Raw genomic sequence first — 22,628 nt, 5'->3', positions numbered from 1 at the left:
AAAAGAAGCCTGTATTTTAAGGAGTTTTCCAAAAAAACAAAACTTCATTTAGGAGAAGAGGAAAGCTTTAAACTAAACAACAAAAGATGTGTGGTTGTTGACTTTGATCTTCTTGTGATGTCTTTGGAGAAGATTCAAGAAAAAAAAATCACACTCTTATGTTTGTTTTTTAGATGATTCTGTTTTAATGCCTATGACTATAATTAGGAAACAAATAACCTTACACTTCTGATTTGAGACCATTCCATACTTTTTTGGGAAAAAAAAACCCTAAATCTACAACTATTTATTAAGAATTTACTACGTGAACTAGTCACTAAAGATATAAAGACAAGAATGAAAGTGACATTGCCCTCGAGGAGCTTACATTTCTGTTGTGAGGGGGAACAAGAAGTACACAGACAAGTTTAAAATACATACAAAGTAAATAAATGGTAGATAGGGTTTGGGGCAGTGAGGGACTAGTAGCCTGCTGGGGAGGAATTGGGGGTAAAGTCAGGAAAAGCCTTAAGTAGGAGGTGATACTGGAGCTGAGCTTTGGAAGCAGCTAGGGTTTATGAGAGGTAGAGATAGGCAAGAGGGGGACAACTTGTACAACATAGAATGCCACCTGTGAGGAACAGCAAATAGATTTGACTGGATGCAGCACAGAGTGGCTGGAGGAGAATTAATAAGCCTGGAACAGGGGAAGCCAGGTTGTGAGAGGCTTTATGCCAAACGGAAGAGTTTGTATTTGATCCTTGAAACCAGGGGGAGCAACTAAAGCTTTTCAAACAGGCTTAGTGGCATGGCCAGACCTGGGCTTTAGGAATATCAACTTGGTTGCTAAGTGGAGGAGGGATTGAAGAAGGGAGACAGATTAGGAGGCTCTAGGTGAGTTGTTAATGAGGGTTGGCCTGAACTAAGGTGGTTGCCCTGAAGGGGAGAGATAATATTGATCACCATCATCATCATCATTATTTATATAGTACAGAGCTTTAAGGTTGGCATAGTGCTTTACAAATATTATCTCATTTGATAGTCACAACAGTCCTTAATGGTAGATTATATTATTATCCTCATTTTAAAAGATGAGGAAATTGAGTTATGGAGTTAAAATCTATAAGACATTGAAAACTTTAGTATTACTCCAAGACTGCACACCTGGATTACTGAAAATATGTAGTGCTTTCAAGAAAAATAGGGAAGTTAGAAAAGGGGGTGGGTTTTGGTAGAAAGATAATGAATTTTATAATGGAAAAGAGCATTCTTTTGTATTTGACCTACCATGTATGCTGTTAATGATTTGATTTCTAAATAGAAGGAGATACCACTATCACGAAAAGAGAGGCAGTAGGGAGTGATGGATAGTAAAAAAAAAAAAAAAAAAAGCTGGTCTTGGAGCTAAGACGACCTGGATCCAAGTTCCACTGTGGACACCTACTCCCTGTGTAACCTTGAGCAAATTATTTAATCTCTTGGGGCTGTAGGCCAGAGGTGTCAAACACATGCCCACCTGCCTTAAATAATTAGCTCTCCTTATTTCCACACACTTATTTACATTTGTGGAGATCATTTTAAATTATATTTAAAAGCCAAATGCTATAATGGAATTAATAGTTTTACTAAGACCATTGATCGCAAATTAGAGATTGCCAGGTGAGAGACAGAGGTTAGTGCCGAAGACACTATACAACATTCCTGAGTGAGGCCCAAACCAGATTAAAATGTAATTGGGAAATAGTTAACAAATTTAAAAAACTGTATGAAATAGATAATGTAAATTTGTGGTTCTCTTAGTCAGTGTGCTCCTGCAGGAATCCTTAGGTATGAAGATGTGCATATATTTCAAGTTCTCCATTTTTCAGAATTACTTTACTGATAGCAATGTGCTGCATTTGCATGACTATAAGTTATAACTTATAAATTAACATTTTTTCTGAATATTTCATAATTCCATTCAATAGTTCCATAATAAATCTGTGAGAGTCAACACCTCCATTCTATTTCTATGAGAAATAATACAAGAGGATAGGATATATGTTACCTATCCTAAAATGGAAATCAGAATCTGGTTTGGAGATTCTCAATATATATGAGATTAAGAGCCTTTTATAACAGTCTGCTACTTATCCACAAGTAAATACAGTCATCATAACAGTTCACACATTGTGCTTTAAGATTTATAAAGTACTTTTCTTTACAACAATTTTGTGAGAAAGTACAAATCCCTTTTACCAGATGAGGAAAATGAAGCCCAGAGAACTAAGGGGCTTCCCTGTGGTCATCTAGGAGTAAGTAGTAGAGGCAGGAAGCAAACCCTGGTCTCTCCACTCCTAAGTCCAGCGTACTTTTGACTAAGCTTTTGTGTGGAGTATGTAAGCACTGATAGAATAGTATAGCAAAATTGGTGCTATTCCCGGAAGACTTTCTCAAGAAGGTGAGTAATTTTTACCTTGTTAAAAAGGTAAAGAATAGGGAGGAGAGCAAATTAATAAATCATACCAGGGATGGCATGGGAACTTACTTGGCTGCAGTGGACATCCCATAATAGGAGTTACTTCCACATTGTTTCCAAGTGTGATTGCCATTTTCAGAATCGGGCTCTGTTTGTGACTTCCATGGGAAAAAAAAAAATTATTCGTGGCAAATCTGCTTCTGGGAATGGTCTATGATAATTTGGAATGAAGGAAATTCCAAGATATTTCATGAAAGAAAAAAGACTAAATGATTCTTTGAAGAATAGCAGACCTTTTAATTAGCATCCTAGTTACTCTCCAGACTCCCGGAGTGTGTCTGTAAGAAGTAATTTGTAGACATTAACATTATTTATCAAGCTTTAAAATGATCACAGCAAATGTAAATAAGTGTGTTTGAATTAGGGGAACTAATGAGTTTCTCTTTTAAATTTAAAGTAAAGGAAAAGCATATATCTCTATCGGACATTGACCATGTTTTTTAGATATTTCATAGAGAACTAGCTATGAAATTTCCATGAATAAACTTAATAATAGGATGAAGGATCTCAATAGCATTTGTATGCCTTATGTATTGAATGAGTCATAGCTAAAAGATATATGAGAATATAGGTAGAAATTGGAATGTAAATTTTCTAGTTAAAAATTATTCATCTGTTTCAAAGCACCTTGTCCCTCCCCATCCCTTGTTCCTCCCCTCACCAAATCTGATGTGCTTCTATTTGCTCTACACACTTAGGGCTACAGGAAGATGTGGTTCTTGCCCCAAGAGTGTTTACATTATATGAAGAAAGATTTTCATGGCGTTGTGTCTGACCTGTGATTTTACAATTGAGGAGACTGGCTCTACCAGAACAGAGCAGTAGCTTCTTTTCTATTTGTTGTCATAGAGAATTATCTGGAGCACTGGGAAACTGAATGGCTTGTCTAGAGTCACACAACTGGTACCTGTCAGAGGTCTTCCTGATGCCAGGGCAGGCTCTCCCTCCTCTGCCCCAACCAGCTTCATAAATAGGGCAAATAGCTCCTGTAATGCAAGAGTACAATTTCGTACTAAACTGTAAAATATTGATTAGGAGAGTACCAAGAGTTCAGAGGGGAGAGCTGATCGGTGTCTGGTGAAATAATCTCTAAAACCGAAGGATCAAGGGCTTTACAAAGGAGGAAGGCCTCTAACTAGGTAGGGATAGGTAAATAGAATTTGGAAATTGTAGGCAAAGGAAAATGAACAGAAAAAGGATTGAATGAATGTTAGTGCAAAAAGAGAAAGAAAAGGATGACTTGATTGGAACAGAGGGCACAAAGTCACGATACTTTGTATTTATTCTTACAATGCTTTAGAATCCAGAAAGCACTTTTCCTCAACTTGGAGAGATGCTTAATACAATTGTTATCTTTCAGCGAGTTACTTAATCTCTCAGCCTCATTTTCTTCATCTGTAAAATGGAAGCAGTATGATGATCCCTGCTTGTATTCCAGTGTTTTGTGAAAAGAATGTATGTGAAAGCATTTTGAAAACAAGTACATAGTATTGTTGTTATTTAAGGAATAGTACCCTGGCAACTAGGTGGCACAATGGATAGAGTGCAGGGCCCAAAGTCAGGAAGACTACTCTTTGTGAGTTCAAATCTGGCCCCAGACACTAGCTGAGTGACCTGGGCAAGTCACTTAATCCTGTTTGCTTCAATTTCCTTATCTATAAAATGAGTTGGAGAAGAAAGTGGCAAACCACTCCTGTATCTTTACCAAGAAAACCCCAAATGGGGTCATGAAGAATTGGACATGACTGAAAAATGATTGAACAAACTCTGGCAGGGAGAGCCTAGAGTAAAGGAGACCAGCCACAAGGTTGTTGTAATCTGTATATGAGGTGACATTTTGGAGGAAGAAATAGATCAGGTGAACAGATTAGATTTAGACCCACCAATTAGACTGTTTATCTCTCACACTGTTAGCTCCCACTTCCTAGATTTTAACTTGACTTCTCTTTGATCCCTTTCTTTTCTCCTAGTCAATCCCCCCTTAATTCTATTTTTAGCCACTCTTTTTTTATCCTTTACTTTCCTCCTTGACTGTAGTCAGCCATTTCACTTCTGCAGTCTCCTCCACACTTGATTACCTCTTCCTTTCCCTTGCTATCTTTTCTGTTCTGCTAGTCCTGAAACCTGGGTAACTCATACAACCTGCCTGCCTTCTTTGCATTTATTGGGGAATCACCAAGCACAGGTAGAAGTCATTAAATCATCTGAACAGGATCCACTACAAATGTACGCTTTCTAACCCCAGTTAGGCAGTACACAGCCATCTTTTATTCTCCCATCTTTTGTTGACATAAATATATGTGTATATAGGATGAGGTTTAGAGGTTTAGGGGTGCTGGAGCCCCAAAATCATGACACATGGGCCTTGTCTGAAAGAATGCAACCCAAATCTTCTTTCAGCCAGAGAAAAAGTTTATTAGAGATAAACTATACAGGCCTGACTCTTAAGGAATCTGAACATTAATGATGCCCTTAAGGATGAGCGGGCATGAGGAAGTCTCAGCCCCTTAATGGGGGCCAGGGTGGATCTTATATACACTCAAGTAATTTTGGGTGACCAGAGGAGGGGCTGGGTAGAGGATCTAGGTGACTGGGGTGGGGGAGGAGTTTAGGGAGAATTCCGATTGGAATGTCTGGGAGATTGAATATATAATAATATATCATAATGAAGCTGGGATGGGAATGTCCAGGAGGTTGAATAGGAATAGATAATAAAGGGAACTGGAAGGTAGAGGTTTGAATGGGGTCTGAATAAGATCAAACGTGGGACTATTGAGTGGAATACAGCCTCAGGTAACCTTCTGAGAAGAGAGTGAGGTCAAAAAAAAGTTCAAGGGTTTTCTGGGGCTGCAGACAAACGGAAGCCAAATTTGTTTTGAGGCAAGGGGCAAAGGTCTCATCTTGGGCCCATACCCTATCATATATACATATATGTGTATATGTATATATAGACATATATGTGTATATGTATACATATACACATATACATACATACATATATATATGAAGTATATCTATAAAGAGAGAGCACACACAAGAGAGCTTCTAAGATCTCTTTCAGCTCTAAATCCATGATGCTGTAATTCCATGGCAATATACTTTACTGATTTTCTACTTGTATTTCTTGTCAGCCCTTTTTGGTATGCAGATGAGTCTCAGATCTATTTATCTAGCCCTAACCTTTCAGCCTCCAGTCTTATATTTCCAACTGTCTATTTATTGGATATCTCATACTGAAATTTCCATACGTTTCTTAAATTCAACATGTCCAAAACTGAACTCATTATCATTTCTCCAAAAACCTTTCCTCTTCCTAACTTCCTCATTACTGTCAAAGGCACCACTATCTTCCCAGTCAACTAGACTTGTAACTTAGGTGTCATCCTTCCTCTCTCTCCTTGCCTCCCCAGATATCTTTTATACTTTCTCTCCTGCCACTGCCACCACCCTAGAATAGGCCCTCATAGCTGCAGGCCCAGATTACTTCAATAACTTGTTGATTGGCTTCCCTGCCTCAAATCTCTCCCCACTCCAGTTTATCCCCCACTTAGCTGTCAAAGTGATCTTCTACAACACAGGTCTGACCATATCCCTCCCCTGTTCACTTAAACTCTAGTGGTTCCCTACTACCTCCAGGATCAAATATAAAATTCCTCTTTTCTACTTTTAAAGTCCTTCCTACCTTTCTAGTCTCCTCGCACCTTATTCCCTTCCAGGTACCCTTCCAGTGACCTCTTTACTGTTCCATCTCTCTGTTCTGTGTATTTTCATTGACTCATCCTCATGCCTAAACTTTCTGTCTCCTCAGCTCTGGCTCTTAGTTTCCTTCAAGTCTCAACTAAAATCCATGCAAGAAGCCTTTACTGGTTCTGTTTTCTCAATTTCTCCTGGTTATTTTTGTTTGAACATGGTTGTTTGCATGTTGTCTCCTCTTATTAGACTGTAAATTCCTCAAGGTTGGGGACAGCTTTTGCCTTTCTTTGTATTTCCCACTGCTTAGCTCAATGCGTAGTACATAGTAGGTGGTTAATAAATGCTTGTCTTTGATATCACTATGTTTTCTCCTCCAATTCCCTACACATAATTTTCTCCCAGGGCCCTCTCTGTGTTCAACTTTCTTTTCTCTCTACATTCCTTCCATTGTCTACCTTAACTTCAACTGTTAACCTGTGTACTGTGGAGTACACAATCTGCATGTTATCACCAGCCCTAAATTCTCCCATAGCTCCATCTAGCTCAAACAGGACTTATCATTTTGACCTCTTGACAGTTTTTTCTTTATCTGTTGATGGAACCATCGTTCTCCCAGTCACATTGGCTCAAAACCACAATCGTGGAGAGGTAGAGCCAAGATGGCAGAGTAGAAGGAAGCAGTGTAGCTGAGCTCTAGGCCACAACTCCTCCAGAGAGATCTATAAAATGCACCAGACTGAATTCTGATGGAGAGATCCAGAAAAAGACACAGTGAGTCCTTTGTCCAGCCCTGGTCAGCATAGGGAGACAGAATTCTACAGACACTGGGGACAGGGTCAGGTCAGGAGCCCTCCTGCATCCAGGGAGAAGCTGCTCACTAGCACAAAAGGAGGTCCAAGATGTATCTTGGAACCTCTTTAGACCCACACTGGAGCACTGCCATGGGGACAGATGCCAGCTGACATCTTTGTTGCTCATTATATAATGCCAGGTCTCAGCCCATTGTACAGTCCCAGGTCTCAGATCTAGAGAGGAGTGAGAAGGGGGTCAGCTCAAAGCAGAGGTGTTGCCTTTCCCAGGCAGGCACGCATGCCTTAGGTGGTGTACTGAGAAAAGAGGAAGTTCAGAGACCATTGGCTGGCAGCAGTGATGTGGTGCCAGATCCCAAGCTGAAAACAGGTTCTCAGTGCCAACATCTAGCCCAACCTGCAGAGGAATAACCAAGGCAGGAAGCCCACACCAAAGGGGAGCCGACAACTCTGCCACTTGGAACCAACAGAGCTTTCCATCTGGCTGATAGGGTCGAATCCGGTAGCAGTCTACTATTGCTCAGACCCAAACTCAGGTCAAGAACTTGCACAACTCAGACCAGGGGGACAGCAAGCTGACTTTGCCCTGCATCAGATGACTTATGGAGCACTGAATGCTTGTAAGTCCCCAGGCTGCCCTGAGATTCTGAAACAATATAACGCTATACTCCAAGAAGGCAGCAACAGGACCAACCCAGATTTTCCTCCAGAAAAGTGCTTTAGCACAGTGCCTGTTATTATACACATGTTGGCTATTACTATTGTTATTAGGTCCAAAGTGAGGAAGTAGGTTGGAAGAATAAGCAAACAAAAAAGAAGAACCCCACCATTATGAGTTATCATGGCGGTGGGTTGCTCTAGACACAACCACAGAAGAAGATAATGACTCGAAAACATCTGCCAGCGATGCCTCAGAGATAAACATAGCTTGGGCACAGATTCAACTAGAATCCCTGGAAGAGATATGAAGCATGAGTTAAGGAAAAAAAAGAATTAAAAAATCTTTTTATAAATGGAATGAGAGTGCTTGAAAAAAACTGGAAAAAGAAATGAGAAGAATTGGAAAGGGAGATAACAGCTTGGCACAAGAAGCATAAAACCTTGCCTAAGCAACAAACTCCTTGAAAATTTAAATGGACTAAATAGTATCTCCTGACTGCTTCATGAAGCAACAAGAAATATTAAAACCAAGTCAAAAGGTTCAGGAAGAAAATGTAAAGTATTTCATAGCAAAAACAACTGACCTGGAAAGCAGATTTAAAAAATTTATATCATTGGATTGTCTGAAGACCATGACCAAAAAAAGCTCTCTAGACATCCTATTTCAAGAAATCTTAAAAGAAAATTGCCTAGCTTCTTAGAACCATAGGGCAAGGTAGAAATAGAAAGTATCCTCCAATTATCTCCTGAAAGAAACTCCAAAATGAAAACTCCCAGGAAGATCATAGCCATAATCCAGAGCTTCCAGGATAAATTAAAAATACTTCAAGCAGCCAGAAAGAAAGAATTCAGATACTGAGGAGTCACAGTCAGGATCACACACAATTTAGCAGTCACCAAACTACAAAGGAGCAGAGAACTTGGGATATGATATTCCAGAAAGCAAAGGAGATATGTATGTAGTTCTCTACATATATATCTCCATGAAAACACACACACATATCATTATAGGCTTACGGTCAAGAATAACTTACCTAGCAAAACTGAGTATCATATTACAGGTAAAATGGATCTTTAATGAAATAGAGGACTTCCAAGCATTTCTGATGATACACCAGAACTTTGGAGAAACTTTGAAGTTCAAACAGAGGATTGAAGAGAATCATAAAAAGGTAAACATGAATAAACAATGATAAATGACTAAATATGGATAAACTGCTTACATTCAAATATGAGGTGATGAGAAGTGTGTCCCCTCTGAACCCTACCATCATCAGGGTTCAAATAGGAAGTCCAATTAGATAATGTCTTGATGATCTTAAGAAAAGAATAGGAAGAGGGGGAAGAGAAATACAGTGTGGGGTAAGGGGAGCAGGGAAAGGAAAATTAGGGAAAATTATCTCACATTATGAAGGTATACAAGTAGACAATTATACAAACAAAGAAGAGGAAAGGGGGGAAGCAGCTGACTCTTAAACTTCACTTATCTGAACTGGTCAAAAGAAAGAATAAACACAGAGAAACTCACAGTTTGTGTGTACAGTTAAATTTGTGTGTGTGTAGAGACATTTCACTCAACAGAAAAATAGGGAAAGAGTAGAAAGAGGGAGAGAGGATTAGAGAGAGGACAGATTAAGAGAAGGATTAGTCCTAAGGAAAACAACTTCCAAGGATGTACAAAAATATGCAAAAATATTTATTATATCTTTTTGAGATGGCAAAAATGGGATTGGGGGGCATAAAATGGGGAATAGAAGAACAATTTGTTGTATATAAATGTGAATGGAATATTAAAATGCTGAATTCTTATCAGCATAATGACCCACCAGGATTCCAAGGGACTAATGAAACGTACTACCCGCCTCCTGCCAGAGAGGTAAAAGACTCAGAATGCAAAATGAGACTTTTTTTTTTGTTTTGGACATGGCCAGTGTAATGATTTGTTTTGATTGATTATACATGTTCATAATGGGTTGTGTTTTTCTCATGAACTCAATTCAGGATATGGGGAAGAAGGCAGATCTTGGTTGATTAAGACAACTAAAATTTAAAAAAAAAAGAAAAGAAACCTGTCATTTTTTATTTTCCTTCCTAACTCTCTCCAATCTAATCAATGCCTAAATCCTTTAGCTTCTACCTCTACACTATCTCATCTTCCACTCGCCTTCCAGCCTTAACCTATTCCTCACTGCTCTCCCTGTTCCCAGTCTTATAACTTTTCTGTCTTTCGTGCCTTCCAGACTGTTGCTAATACATAGGTGTGATTATAAAACTGCCCCTCCCAAATTGTTTAGGGTTCCCCCTTCCCAAATTACTTACTGAATAACGTACGTACTCCTTAGGCTATTATTTAAGATTCTCTATAGTTTGGCCCTAGTGTTAGTACATAGGACTTTTTTTTCATATACTATATATTTTAGTTAAACTCTTCTAGTATTCACTCTTGTCTGTACCTCTATGAACACTATACTCTCTCCCCATATAGCTGTTGTTGACATCTTTCCCTTTCAGACCCATAAAAAGGATGGTTCCCCCCCCCCACAAGCTATCCAAGCTAGATAAGTGAGCTATCTGTTCTATACATTCTTTTAGAACTTGTAAAGCTATTAAAGCTTAAAATTTCACTTAGTCTTTTGGGACACTGTATGTAATGTGAATTATAGTCGTCATTTCCCCCTTCCCTTAAAAACTCTTCAGGACAGAGGTTTCTAAATCCCCTAAATCTTTTTTATCCTCAGTGCCTAATAAAATGTATTTTACTTAGTAGGTAGGTACTTAATAGGTTTATGTTTTAACTTTAGAATCTAAGGCAACTGCAAGGTTTCTAGGTTGGGAGACTGGGAAAATGGTGGTAGCATTGATTGATGGGGCAGTTAGGAGCCAATTCTAATGAAGAAATTTGAATTGAACTCACACCAGGACATCCAAGTCAACTGACATCTTTATGGGTGGTTGTAATAAGTAATTAGAACATGGAGGGAAGGGGTGATGGTGCCAGAACTGAAGTGTTTGGATCCTTTTTACCAGAAAAGGTAGCAGAAATAACATTTTATTGAGATTCTACCAACTACAATATGTGGGGCTAAATGAGATTTAAAAACTATTCAGAAACAATTTACTTAGCATCAGTAATAATTCTTGCTTTTAAGGACCTTATTAGCATCTAATAGAGATAGTGATAACTTGTGTTTTTACACTTTAAAGTATACCAAGTGTTTCTTCAAAACCAACTTGTGTGATATATGTATTATTGATATCCTATTTTTATAAGATAATTAGCATTGTAACCAGTCACTAATAGCAGTTATTTTAGTAGTAAATACCTCAAAGTGTTCTACTCTTTCCCATTCTTTAGTTTTTTTAATTATAAGTATGATTTTATTACATTCTGACCAATGACAAAATTCGTATTGAGCAGAGAGTGAGAGGAGATGTAGAAGCATAAGCGTGTAGCCAGTTTTTGCAAGGAGTTTGGTCAAGAAAGTACCATATGCTTGATGAATTCTTGAGTATAGATTGAAACATACTTTTTTCACTTTCCTTATATTTTGTTTTTTTTTGTGTGTGTTTTTTGCAACATGGCTAATATGGAAACATGTTTTGACTTCACATGTATAATCAATGTCATTCTGCTTGCCTTCTTAAGGGAAGGAGAGAATTTAGAACTCAAAATTTTAAAAAATGAATGTTAAAAATTTTTACATGTAATTGGGGAATATTTAATGAAATAAATAAAAATATGTCAAAGTGCAAAAAAAAAGGTTGTTTGTGAGAACAAACCCCAAAATCTGAAATTGTTATAGAAAGAAATTTATTAAGTTGTTTGGTAGAGGAGAGGAGCTGGAAAGAAAGTGTTGGCTACCTCTCATCTAGGCTCTAGGAGATTTAATTATATATATACACGAGAGCCAAATGTACACCATTAAGCAATTTTGCAAAGAAAGCAAATTGAAAGAAAGAAAGAAAGATAGATGAGGTGGATATCAGTAAGCATAAACATTCAATAAAATTTGGGCAAAGCCAAAACACAAGGGAATCCAAAACATAAGCTTGGGGTGATCCCAAACAAGACCTAGTGTGTGGGGACCCAAAAGAAGAATGTTTTGGGTAGATCCAGGAGATCCACCCAAAATTAGGTTGGGAGACCCTAAAATTCCTTGTATCTCCAGTATTCCAGGACAACATTCTGGGTTCAAATAATCTCTAGTTGCATAAAGTTAGATTTAAACAGTACAATAAATGATAATCTACAAAAGGAGGGAGATATATTAGTATCTTATACTCAACTTGTGCTATAGTTCAGCCAAAATAGACTCATTATTCTCACATATTCTGTCTTTGTGCTTAAAGACTATTTCTTATACCAGGAATGACCTCTTGCCTTCCCTCATGTCTACATAATGAAAATTTACCTATCCTTTAAAGTCTTGCTAGAATAACTGCCACCTTCCTTAAGCCTCTCTCTTGATTCCCCAGTTTATCCCCAAGTTGATCTTAATCTTACCCACCCTTAGTCTCTCCTGATTCAGGTGGACTCAACTAGAGAACAAACACGTATTAAATACCCACCATATGTAAGGCATTGTGCTAGGTGTTGGTAAGTAAGAAGATGAAAACAACATAGTATTTATCACTAGAAAACATACAATACAAATAGGTATCATTTTGTATTATAGTTAATCTGTATGAACTATAAAAAATTCATCTAGAAGAACAAAAGGTGAAGAATATCGAGGGAATCAATAAAAAAAAGTGAAAGAAGGCAGCTTAGCAATACCAGATTTCAAACTATATTACAAAAGTGGCAATCATCAAAACAATCTGGTACTGACTAAGAAATAGAGTGGTGGAATAGATTAGGTACACAATACACAGTAGTAAATTATCATAGTAATCTAGTATTTGATAAGCCCAAAGATCAAAGCTTTTGGGGCAAGAACTCACCATTTGACAAAAATTGCCAGGAAAATTGGAAAGCAGTTTGTCAGAAACTAGGAATAGAACAACATTTCACACACTGGAAGTAAGGTCAAAATGGATAAATGATTTAGACATAAAGGATGATACCATATGTAAACTGAGGGGCATGGAAAAATTTACCTCTCAGATCTATGGATAATAAAAGAGTTTATGATCAAATAAGAGCTAAAGAGGATCGCAGGAAGTAAAATGGATAATTTTGATTACATAGAATTAAAAACGGTTTGCATAAATAAAACCAATGCAGTTAAAATTAGAAGGAAATCAGGAAACTGGGAAACAATAGCAAATTTCTGTGATAAAGACCTAATTTCTTAAATATTTAGAGAACTTAGCCAAATTTATAAAAATAAGAGTCATCTCCCCCACATGATAAATGGTCAAAGGATATGAACAGGCAGTTTTCAGAGGAAGAAATCAATCACATGAAAAAAATGCTTTAAATCACTACTGATAAGAGAAATGCAAATTAAATTAACTCAGAGGTACTATCTCATATCTATCAGATTGGCTGACATGACAGAAAAGGAAAATGATAAATGCTGGAGGGCATGTAGAAAAGTAGGTACACTAATGCGCTGTTAGTAGAGTTATGTACCGGAGAACAGTTTGGAACCGTGCCCCCAAACGGCTATAAAACTGTGCATCTATCCTTTGATCCAGCAGTTCCACTGCTCGGCTCAGTCTCTATCCCAAAGAGATCAAAGGAAAAGGAAAACAACCTATGTGTATAAAAATCTTTATAGCAGCTCTTTTTGTAGTGGCAAAGAATTGGAAACTGAGGAGATGCTCATCAATTTGGAAATGGCTGAACAAGTTATGGTAGATGATTGTGATGGAATATTATTGTGTTATAAGAAATGATGAGGGGAATGGTATCAGGAAAACATGGGAAGGCTTATCTAAACTGATGCAAAGTGAAGTATGCAGAATCAGAAGACCATCTTACACTTATGTAAGCGTAATATATGTAGCAACAATATTGTAAGGATGATCAACTGTGAAAGACTTAGCTACTTTGATCAAGATAATGATCCAAGAAGATTCCTAAGATTTTGTTGTTGTTCAGTTGTTTTCAGTCATGTCTGACTCTTTGTGACCCCATTTGGGGTTTTCTTGGTAAAAATACCAGTGGTTTGCTATTTCCTTCTCCAGCTTATTTTACAGGTGAGGAAACTGAGGCAAATAGGGTTAAGTGACTTACCCATGGTCACACAGCTAGTAAGTGTCTGAGGACAGATTGGAATTCACAAAGATGAGTCAGTCCTCCTGTCTCCAGGCTATTTACTCCACTATTCACTCCACTATTCACTACACCACTTTGATAATGATTCAAGACAATTTCAAGGGACCCATTATGAAAAATACTCTTGACCTCCAGAGAGAGAACTGATGAGCTCTGAGTGCAGATTGAAGCATACTTTTTTCCACTTCATTTTTGTCACTTTTTTTTTGCAACATTGCTAATTGCATGACTTCATATGCGTAATTGATGTATTGCTCACCTTCTCAAGGGGTGGGGAAAAGGCTGGAGGAAGAGAACTTGGAACTCAGAATTTAAAAAAAAAATGTTAAAAATAAAGGAAAAATAATTATGTGTTAGTCATTTCTTCATATGCTGTACTGAGTTCCATGTAAGTAGGGACTGTTTCTCATTTAATTTTGTAATCTTCTCTGGTATCTATTGGAGGAAGACTCAGATTAAAATTATTTTCCTTATTCTACTCTGTATCATCCACTGTTGGAATCGCTCAGATTCGGTCTTCATGTACAACTTCTTAACTTCAAGTGCATTAGGTGAAACTTGTATTTGTTTGTTTTGTTTTTGTTTTTTAAGGCAATTGGGGTTAAGTGACTTGCCCAGGGTCACACAACTAATAAGTGTCTGAGGTCAGATTTGAACTCAGGTCCTCCTGACTCCAGGACTGGTGCTCTTATCCACTGCACGACCTAGCTGCCCCATGAAACTTGTATTTGAATGCTGTGTATTATATTATTTGTTAAATTTTTTTTGAGGAAAGTTATCTATATTACAGCTTTATTTCCTTAAAGTGACAAAGTGATTTTTAGATATGTAAAGAATACTTTTATTTTTTTTAGGAAGATTATTTTTTTTAAATTTTTTTTATTTATTTATGTTAGATTTTTTTTAAACTATCTAACAAGCAACAGAAAACAAATAGTTAAAATGGTTATTTGATACACTTATAAATGTACTTTGAATCAATAATCTATGAAATAATTCAATGCAACTTTCCTCAAGGAGATCAAACTTTGTGTGTCTTCTTACCATGGAGAAATTGGTTTCCTATTTCTGTTAGGTTGCCAGAATGTTTTCCCATATGCGTATCTTTGTTAATCTTTTAGTTTTTAGATGTTTTGTTAACTTTCATGAATTTTCATTGTATGTGGCTATTTTTTGTATTACCTGTTAAACTGTAGTCATTTAGTTTTAGACTACTTTTTTCCCCCTCTGTGCCTATAAAGACTTAGAGAAATTAATTCCATTTAAATATTTGGTGTTTCTTTAAATTTGTGCTATGTTGTAAGCCATCTTCTTTCATAAGAAAGCAAGAATGTGGTACTGGATCATTGGAGGGCATTTTAGTTATTCTATCCACTAATGTTGCTTTGGCCATGTTTTAATCATTGCTTGCTCCTGAAGGCAGCTCAAGAAACAAAGCTCAATGAACATTAACAATCTCTTAAAATAATGTATTTTGAGTTAGGTTGCATTTTGATGGTTATGTAATATTCATAGACAGGTTGGATTTATTTTCTTAAAATGCAGCAATTCAGACAAAAATTGCACTTTTGTATTAGTGAAATGAATCAGTGATTTATTTGTTTCTACAGGTGCTGGAGAGAACTTGGAAAACACAATGGCAGCCTTTCGGCAGTAAGTATGTAAAAAGAGACTCCTATGTTAGATATGCTTTTATAGTGGAAGAGAATTGCCCTCACTGAGGAAATAAGATAGGTGGTGGTATCCCTGTTTTTATAAGGCTGCTTTTAAAGAAATTTTTTATTGATGCCCTGTGTCTTTATGTCAGTCATTTTCACTTCTTTCCTCACTGACCCCTCCCTTGTGACAAAGAGAAACAATTAAGTAAAAATACCCAGTACAAAGTCCATACTTGACAATTTATTTGATTTTCTGTTTTAGTAGTCTTCCACTCCCCTCTGTGAGAGGGAGATGTTTCATTATGTCTTCTCCAGACTCCAGAACCTTCATTGGTGTTTCTATTACTTTATTTAATAATCCTTAGTTCACCTTCCTTTTAGTGATCTTTAAATTGTTATAGCCATTGTATAAAATTGTTCTTTCATACCACATCATTTTATTGAAATCTTCCCATGTTTCTTTGAAGTCCTTGTATCCACTATTTGTTACTGCACAAAACCATTTCATTCTATCCAAATGCCATAGTTTTTGATTAGTACCCACTTTGTTTCTAGTTCTTTACTACCACAAAGAGTGCCACTATAGATACTTTGGTATTTATTAGAACTTTACTTATGTTTTTGACTTCCTTGAGTCTATGTCCACTAGTGGGATTGGTGAGTCAAAGGGTATGGACAATTTGATCACTTTTCTTGCATGATTTTAGCTTGAAATCTAAAATAGTTGGGCACATCACAGCTCTGCCACAATGCATAATGTGCTTTTCTTCCCACAGTCCATTCAGTGTCAACTGTTATAATATTTTTCCTCTTTGCCGATTTTCATGGCATGGGGTGAGATCTCAAGAGTTGTTTTAACTTACATTTCTTTTTTTTTTTTTTTCTTTTTTTTTTTTTTTGTGAGGCAATTGGGATTAAGTGACTTGCCCGGGGTCACACAGCTAGTAAGTGTAAAGTATGTGGTCTGAGACTGGATTTGAACTCAGGTCCTCCTGACTCCAGGGTCAATGCTCTATCCACTGCGCCATCTAGCTGTCCCTTAACTTCCATTTTTCTTACAATAGTGATTTGGATTATATTTTGATGTGGTCCTCTATAGTTTGCAAATCTTTTTTGAAAAAATGTTCATATACTTTGATGATTTTTATTAGAGAATGGCTTATTTGAGTTTTTATACAATTGTATCAATTCCCTACATGGTATGGATATTGATATTCCCAGTGATATTTGATTTGTTTCGAATATTTTTCTCACTTTACCATTTCTTTTCTAATTTTTTTTATTTTGTTCACACAAAAGCTTTTTAATTTCATGTAATTGAAATGATCTATTTTATATTTTATGATTCCTTTTGTTCCTTGTTTATAAGACTTCATTTTAAAAAAAATTATCATTAAATATTTGTTACAATGAGTGTTGGGCTCCTGTATAGCTAAAAAAATTAGGAACTATATATTTTTTTTGTTTTTTTAGGCAATTGGGGTTAATCGACTTGCCCAGGGTCACACAGTTAGTAAGTGTCAAGTGTTTGGTCTGAGGCCAGATTTGAACTCAGGTCTTCCTGACTTCAGGGCCGATGCTCTATCCACAGAACTATGTTTTTTTTAAGCTTAAAGGAAACACAACTATGAACAAACTGATGCCCAGTAGTTCCAGAGAATGAATTAAAATACTTGATATGTTTTGTTGTTTTTTTTAAAGGTTATGCTATATATCTTTCAAACTAATGAATTTATAGAGAGGGGTGTCTCTAGTCTTTTGGGCTCTCCACAGATTTTTTAGCCTTTTAAAAATTTTTTAAAAAATTTAAAAAATACTTTTATTGCCTCCTTTGAAAAGGTAAGTTATAGTGTTTATGTTTCTAAGTGCTTTACAGGGAAGCAGAAAGAGCAGACTATTCCTTATCTTAATTGACTAAATGGTTACTATCAATCTAATGAGAAGATTGTTTTCTTTTCCCATAAAAGTCAAAAGTGAATTGAAAAGTTAAAAAACCACATGAAAGGAAATGGTTTGTCTATATAAAGAATAGTGTTTTCTTGCATAATTGGTGAGTCTCTGTATATTTGTACAAGTAGATACAGTGGACCACGAAATCACGAAATCTGGAATTTATTTCTGGTTTTCTCTCTGGCCTATTTAATGACTTTTTTTTCCTTGCAAATTATTTCCCCTTTCTGTGTCTGTTTTCTTACTTGGTCCAGTGGTTCTGCTTTCCTATTTTCCAAGGCTTCTCTGAAAAATACATTTTTTCCTACATTTTTCAATTCTCTGTTCTTCTCTAAAATTAGGCAGAGATTTTTCCTTTGTCATTGTACTGTGAAAAACAGCTTTAAATTACTCCATTTACAATATTTACTTTATCATTATGAAATTGCAACCCTCTACTCATATGATATGGTCTTTCACCCAAAAATTTTTATCTAAGTTATTTTATTTAAATTCTCATTATCAAGGCAGCTAGATGGAGCAGTGGATGGAGCACTGGCCCTGGATTCAGGAAGACCTGAATTCAAATCTGGCCTCTGACACTTGACACGTATTAGCTCTGTGACCCGGGGCAAGTCACTTCACCCTATTGCCTCGCGCCACCCCCCCCCCCAAAAATCTCATTATCTTTGGAAGGGAAGAAGTAGTACCTTTGCAAAGACTTTTAAATGTCAAATTCTTGTCAACATTTCTTTGAAAGTTGTGCTGCCTTTTTCTTTGAATAATTTCAGCATTCTGTATGTTAAAGTGTTTTTTACAGACTTATTTCTCTGAAGCTCTTACCCAAAACCACCCTGTGGTTTCATAGGGGCTACCCTATCAAATGTAAACCAAAGCAATTGCATTTAACATGGCATTTGTAAAGGTAGCAGGTTTTAAATGACAAATATTGTAAGGACTAGGGTTTGGTCTTTGAAAATTATCAATTTAAAATTCTTCGCAGTCATCAAAAAGCATCTCATTTGGGTGTGTTTTTTTTTTCTTGCTAGACATAGCACTTCTGGAGTAAAATATTTTCTTTAGAAGAGCACATTTTTTTCTGAAGTATTGTTATTCAAATCAAATAAGAAGCATAATAAAGAATTATATATATCCTTCTCCATAAATCTTTATGTAGCTTTTTGGATTTCTTCATTTTTCTTTGAATTTTTTTCTATTGTTCAAAAGAAGGAAGTTACTATTTTAGGCTCCTTATGACTTTGAAGATGTATTTTTTTTTGAAAGATTGTCAGTTAGGCTTCAGAATTCTCTATAAACATAAATAAAATTGCCTTAAATTTCAGTTTTTCCTTTTATTTATGTATTAATCTTTTTGCTTTGTGATTCAGGAGTCTTGGGACTCAAATTTCACTTTATTGACCTCCATTTTGTTCTGTTTTTACTTCTCCTTAGCTTATTTAGTATATTTCTCCTAGGTTCTATAATTACAAGCTCTGTATTATATAATTATCTTTCCCCTCCTAGAAAGCTTTGAGTGATCAGAATTTCAGGAGAGGAGGTGAACAGCCTTCCTATCTGCTTTACTCTTTGTCTGCTTTGCTGTGAATTAGGTCAGGGAAAAGCTAGTCCTTTCCTTCGACCAAAGAAGTCAGAAGAACTGGTCTAGCCTGAGCTCTACCACTTATTAGCTGTGTAATATTGGGCTAAATCACTTTACCTGTCTGAACTTGTTTCCTCTTCTGTGAAGTGGGAATAATTACCTACCTCACAGGGAGTGGGTATAATCTCGAAGCCAGGTAATTTATGTAAAAGTGTGACACAGAGTTGAGAGATTGATCTATTAGTTCTTATGATGACTATGTTATTTCTAAGACAGTGAGGTAGTAGAAGCAACATTTACCTTATGAATAACCTGTTACCTGTTTTGGTGTTTTCTTGACAAAGATACTGGAGTGGTTTGCCATTTCCTTCTCCAGCGCATTTTCAGATGAGGAACTGAGGCAAACAGGGTTAAAGTGACTTGTTAAAGTGATTTGAACTCAGAAAGATGAGTCTTATTGATTTCAAACCCAGCGCTCCATCTGCCTGACTAGGGCATCAGGAATAGGGAGGGGTTTTTTGAGCAGGTACAGAGTCTCTCACACAGTAGGCACTTCATAAATGTTTGTTGATTAAAAGGTGCTGGGGTTTTGGTGATAGGTAATCTGAATAAAAAAAGGCAGCATAATTATCAGCCTTCCAGAGTTTAGAATCTGGATGATAATAGGCAGCTGACTGACAATTTTCTACAGTCGCCAAAATACGTGCTGTATAAATAAATATATGCTATTGGAGAGTTTTATACACTTATGTATACATTCCATCATTTAGTTACAACCTCAGAGCAAACCTCTCGCTCTCCTCAAATGTCCAATCAGTTGCTAAGTTTTAACGGTTTCTGTATCCTTCTTTTCTCTTACATAGCCTTCATGATTAGATCAGGCCCTTATCACCTTCACTTGGACTATTGCAATAGCCCTCTAATTGATCACGCCTGCCTCAAATCTCTCTTTCTTCAGTGTATCCTTCCTAGAGCTGCCAAAGGGCTATTCCTAAAGTGCAGGTCTTACCATACTATCCTTTGCTTAGTAAACTTGAGTGACTCCCAGGCTGCCTTGCTATTCGTCACACAGCATCCCATGTGCTGCTTCCGGCTCTCCTCATGTCTGGCTAGCACTCCTTCCTCTTCCTGCTCTTGAAATCTTTGACTTTCTTCAAAAATCAGAGAAATAAAAGTCTTTTACAGATTCCCCAAGCTGCTAGAGTATTCCCTCTCAAAACTACCTTGTAATTCATTGTATCTACATTATGTATGTCCCATATCTCTATGAGCTGCTTGAGAACAGAGACAGTCTCACTGTATTGTCACTATATCCCCAACACACAGCACAGTGCCCAGCACTCACTACTTGCTGAGTAAAATGCTTGTTGATTGATCAAACTACTTAGGTAAGAATGAATGAAAGTTTAAGAGGAGATAGAATCACTGATTAAGTGTTTATGGATTCTTTATATGTTAGAGTTCCTGTATTCAAATGCAAATAGGTTTAAGTAGTGACAAAAATATATACTATGTACCCATCACTTCCAGGAGTTTTATAGTTCACATGAATGTGTGTCATCATCTATACACCCAGATTTGTACCCTCAGAGTCATCAGCTCCCTCTCCCCCACTTATGAAAACAGTTGCCACATCGTGTGGTTTGTACATAAGGGCCCTGTCACTTCTTGCCTGGACTATTGTAATAGTTTTCTGATTGGTTTCCTAACCTTGTCTCTACCCTGGACAGGCTGTCTGTCTTCCATTCATCTGCCAAAGTGATAAAGTGTAAAGTATGCTTAATTGGGTTTGTTGATACTTGAAAGTTAGGTTAATTAAAAACATTTTAAAAAATTTATTTATTTTTAGTTTTCAACATTCACTTCCAAAAGATTTTGAGTTTTAAATTTTCTTCCACTCCCACTTCTTTTTCCCCTATGCCCCCAGACAGCGTACAATCTGATATAAGTTCTATATTTGCATTCATGTTAAGCATATTTTCTCATTGATGTAAAGAACAATTAAAACTAATGGGAGGAACCACTAGAATGAAACAATAAAACAAAACAACAAAGGGAAAGGAGAGCAAATAGTATGCTTCCCTCTGCATTCAGACTCCATATTTCTTTCTCTGAGTGTGGATAGCAATTTCCATCATGAATCTTTTGGCGTTGTCTTAGATTCTTGCTTTACTGTGAAGAGTCAAGTCTGTCAAAGTCAGTCATCCCATAATGTGGCTGTTACTGTGTACAATGTTCTCCTGGTTCTACTTATTTCACTCTGCATCAGTTCATGTCAGTCTTTCCAAGTTTTTTTGAAGTCTGCCTGCTCATCATTTCTTATTCAGCCATTCCCCAATTGATGGGCATCCCCTCAATTTCTAATTCTTTGACACCACAGAAAGAGCTGCTATAAATATTTTTGTACATGTGGGTCCTTTTCCTGTTTTTATGATCTCTTTGGGATACAGCCCTAGATGTGCTATTGCTGGGTCAAAGGGTATGCACATTTTCATAGCCCTTTGGTCATAGTTCCAAATTGCTCTCAAAAGGTTGAGAGCACTCCACCAACAATGCATTAGTGTTCCAGTTTCTCCCACATTTATCCTTTTCCTTTTTTGTCATGTTAGCCAATCCGATAAGTGTGATGTACCTCAGAGTTGTTTTGATTTGCATTTCTCTAATCAATAGTGATTTAGTTTTGTTTTGTTTTGTTTTTTTGTGAGGCAGTTGGGGGTAAGTGACTTGCCCAGGGTCACATAGCTAGTGAATGTTATGTGTCTGAGGCCAAGTTTGAACTCAGGTCCCCCTGACTCCAGGGCCAGTGCTCTATCCACTGATCAATAGTGATTTAGAACATTTTTTCTTATGACTATAGATAACTTTAGTTTCTTCCTCTGAGAACTGCCTGTTCATATCCTTTGACCATTTATCAGTTGGGGATGAACTTATATTCTTATAAATTTGACTCAGTTCTCTATATATTTTAGAAATGAGGCCTTTATCAGAGACATTGGTTATAAAAATTCTTTTCCTGCTTTCTTCCTAATCTTGGCTGCATTGGCTTTATTTGTGCAAAAACTTTTCAATTTAATGTAATCAAAATTGTCCATTTTGCATTACATCTTGTTCTCTGTCTCTTGTTTGGTCATCAGTTCTTCTCTTCTCCATAGATCTGAAGGGTAAACTATTCCATGCTCTTTTAGTTTGCTTATAGTAATCAGCCTTTATATCTAAATAGTGTACCCATTTTGACTTTATCTTGGTATAGGATGTAAGATGTTGATCTCTGCCTAATTTCTGCCATACATTTTTCCGTTTTTCCCAGCAGTTTTTGCTAAATAGTGATTTCTTATCCCAGAAGCTGGAGTCTTTGGATTTATCAAATAGTAGATTACCATAGTCGTTGACTATTATGTCTTGCATACCTAACCTATTCCACTGATCGACCACTCTGTTTCTTAGTCAGTACCAAGTAGTTTTGATGATTGTTGCTTTATAATACAATTTAAGATTAGGTACAGCTAGGCCCCCTTCCCTTACATTTCTTTTCATTAGTTCCATTGATATTCTGGAC

The 22,628-nt window shown here is 36.7% G+C and overlaps 1 protein-coding gene across 2 annotated transcripts in view; it reads left to right on the top strand.

Annotated features, from left to right (window-relative positions):
- GDPD1 (glycerophosphodiester phosphodiesterase domain containing 1) overlaps positions 1 to 22,628 on the top strand; it is a 62,491-nt gene that overhangs the window by 4,364 nt on the left and 35,499 nt on the right. The window contains exon 2 of one of the 2 annotated variants that reach the window (XM_027870457.1): positions 15,496 to 15,538. In XM_027870457.1, the coding sequence (XP_027726258.1) occupies positions 15,496 to 15,538 (43 nt within the window). Of the gene's footprint in view, positions 1 to 15,495; positions 15,539 to 22,628 lie in introns of those variants that run through there. The other variant, XM_027870458.1, reaches the window with a different exon arrangement.

Source organism: Vombatus ursinus, unplaced genomic scaffold, assembly GCF_900497805.2.
Source record: "Vombatus ursinus unplaced genomic scaffold, bare-nosed wombat genome assembly UNPS02014797.1, whole genome shotgun sequence".
Taxonomy (NCBI): Eukaryota; Metazoa; Chordata; class Mammalia; order Diprotodontia; family Vombatidae; genus Vombatus; species Vombatus ursinus.
This window is presented reverse-complemented; position numbering and strand designations above follow the sequence as displayed.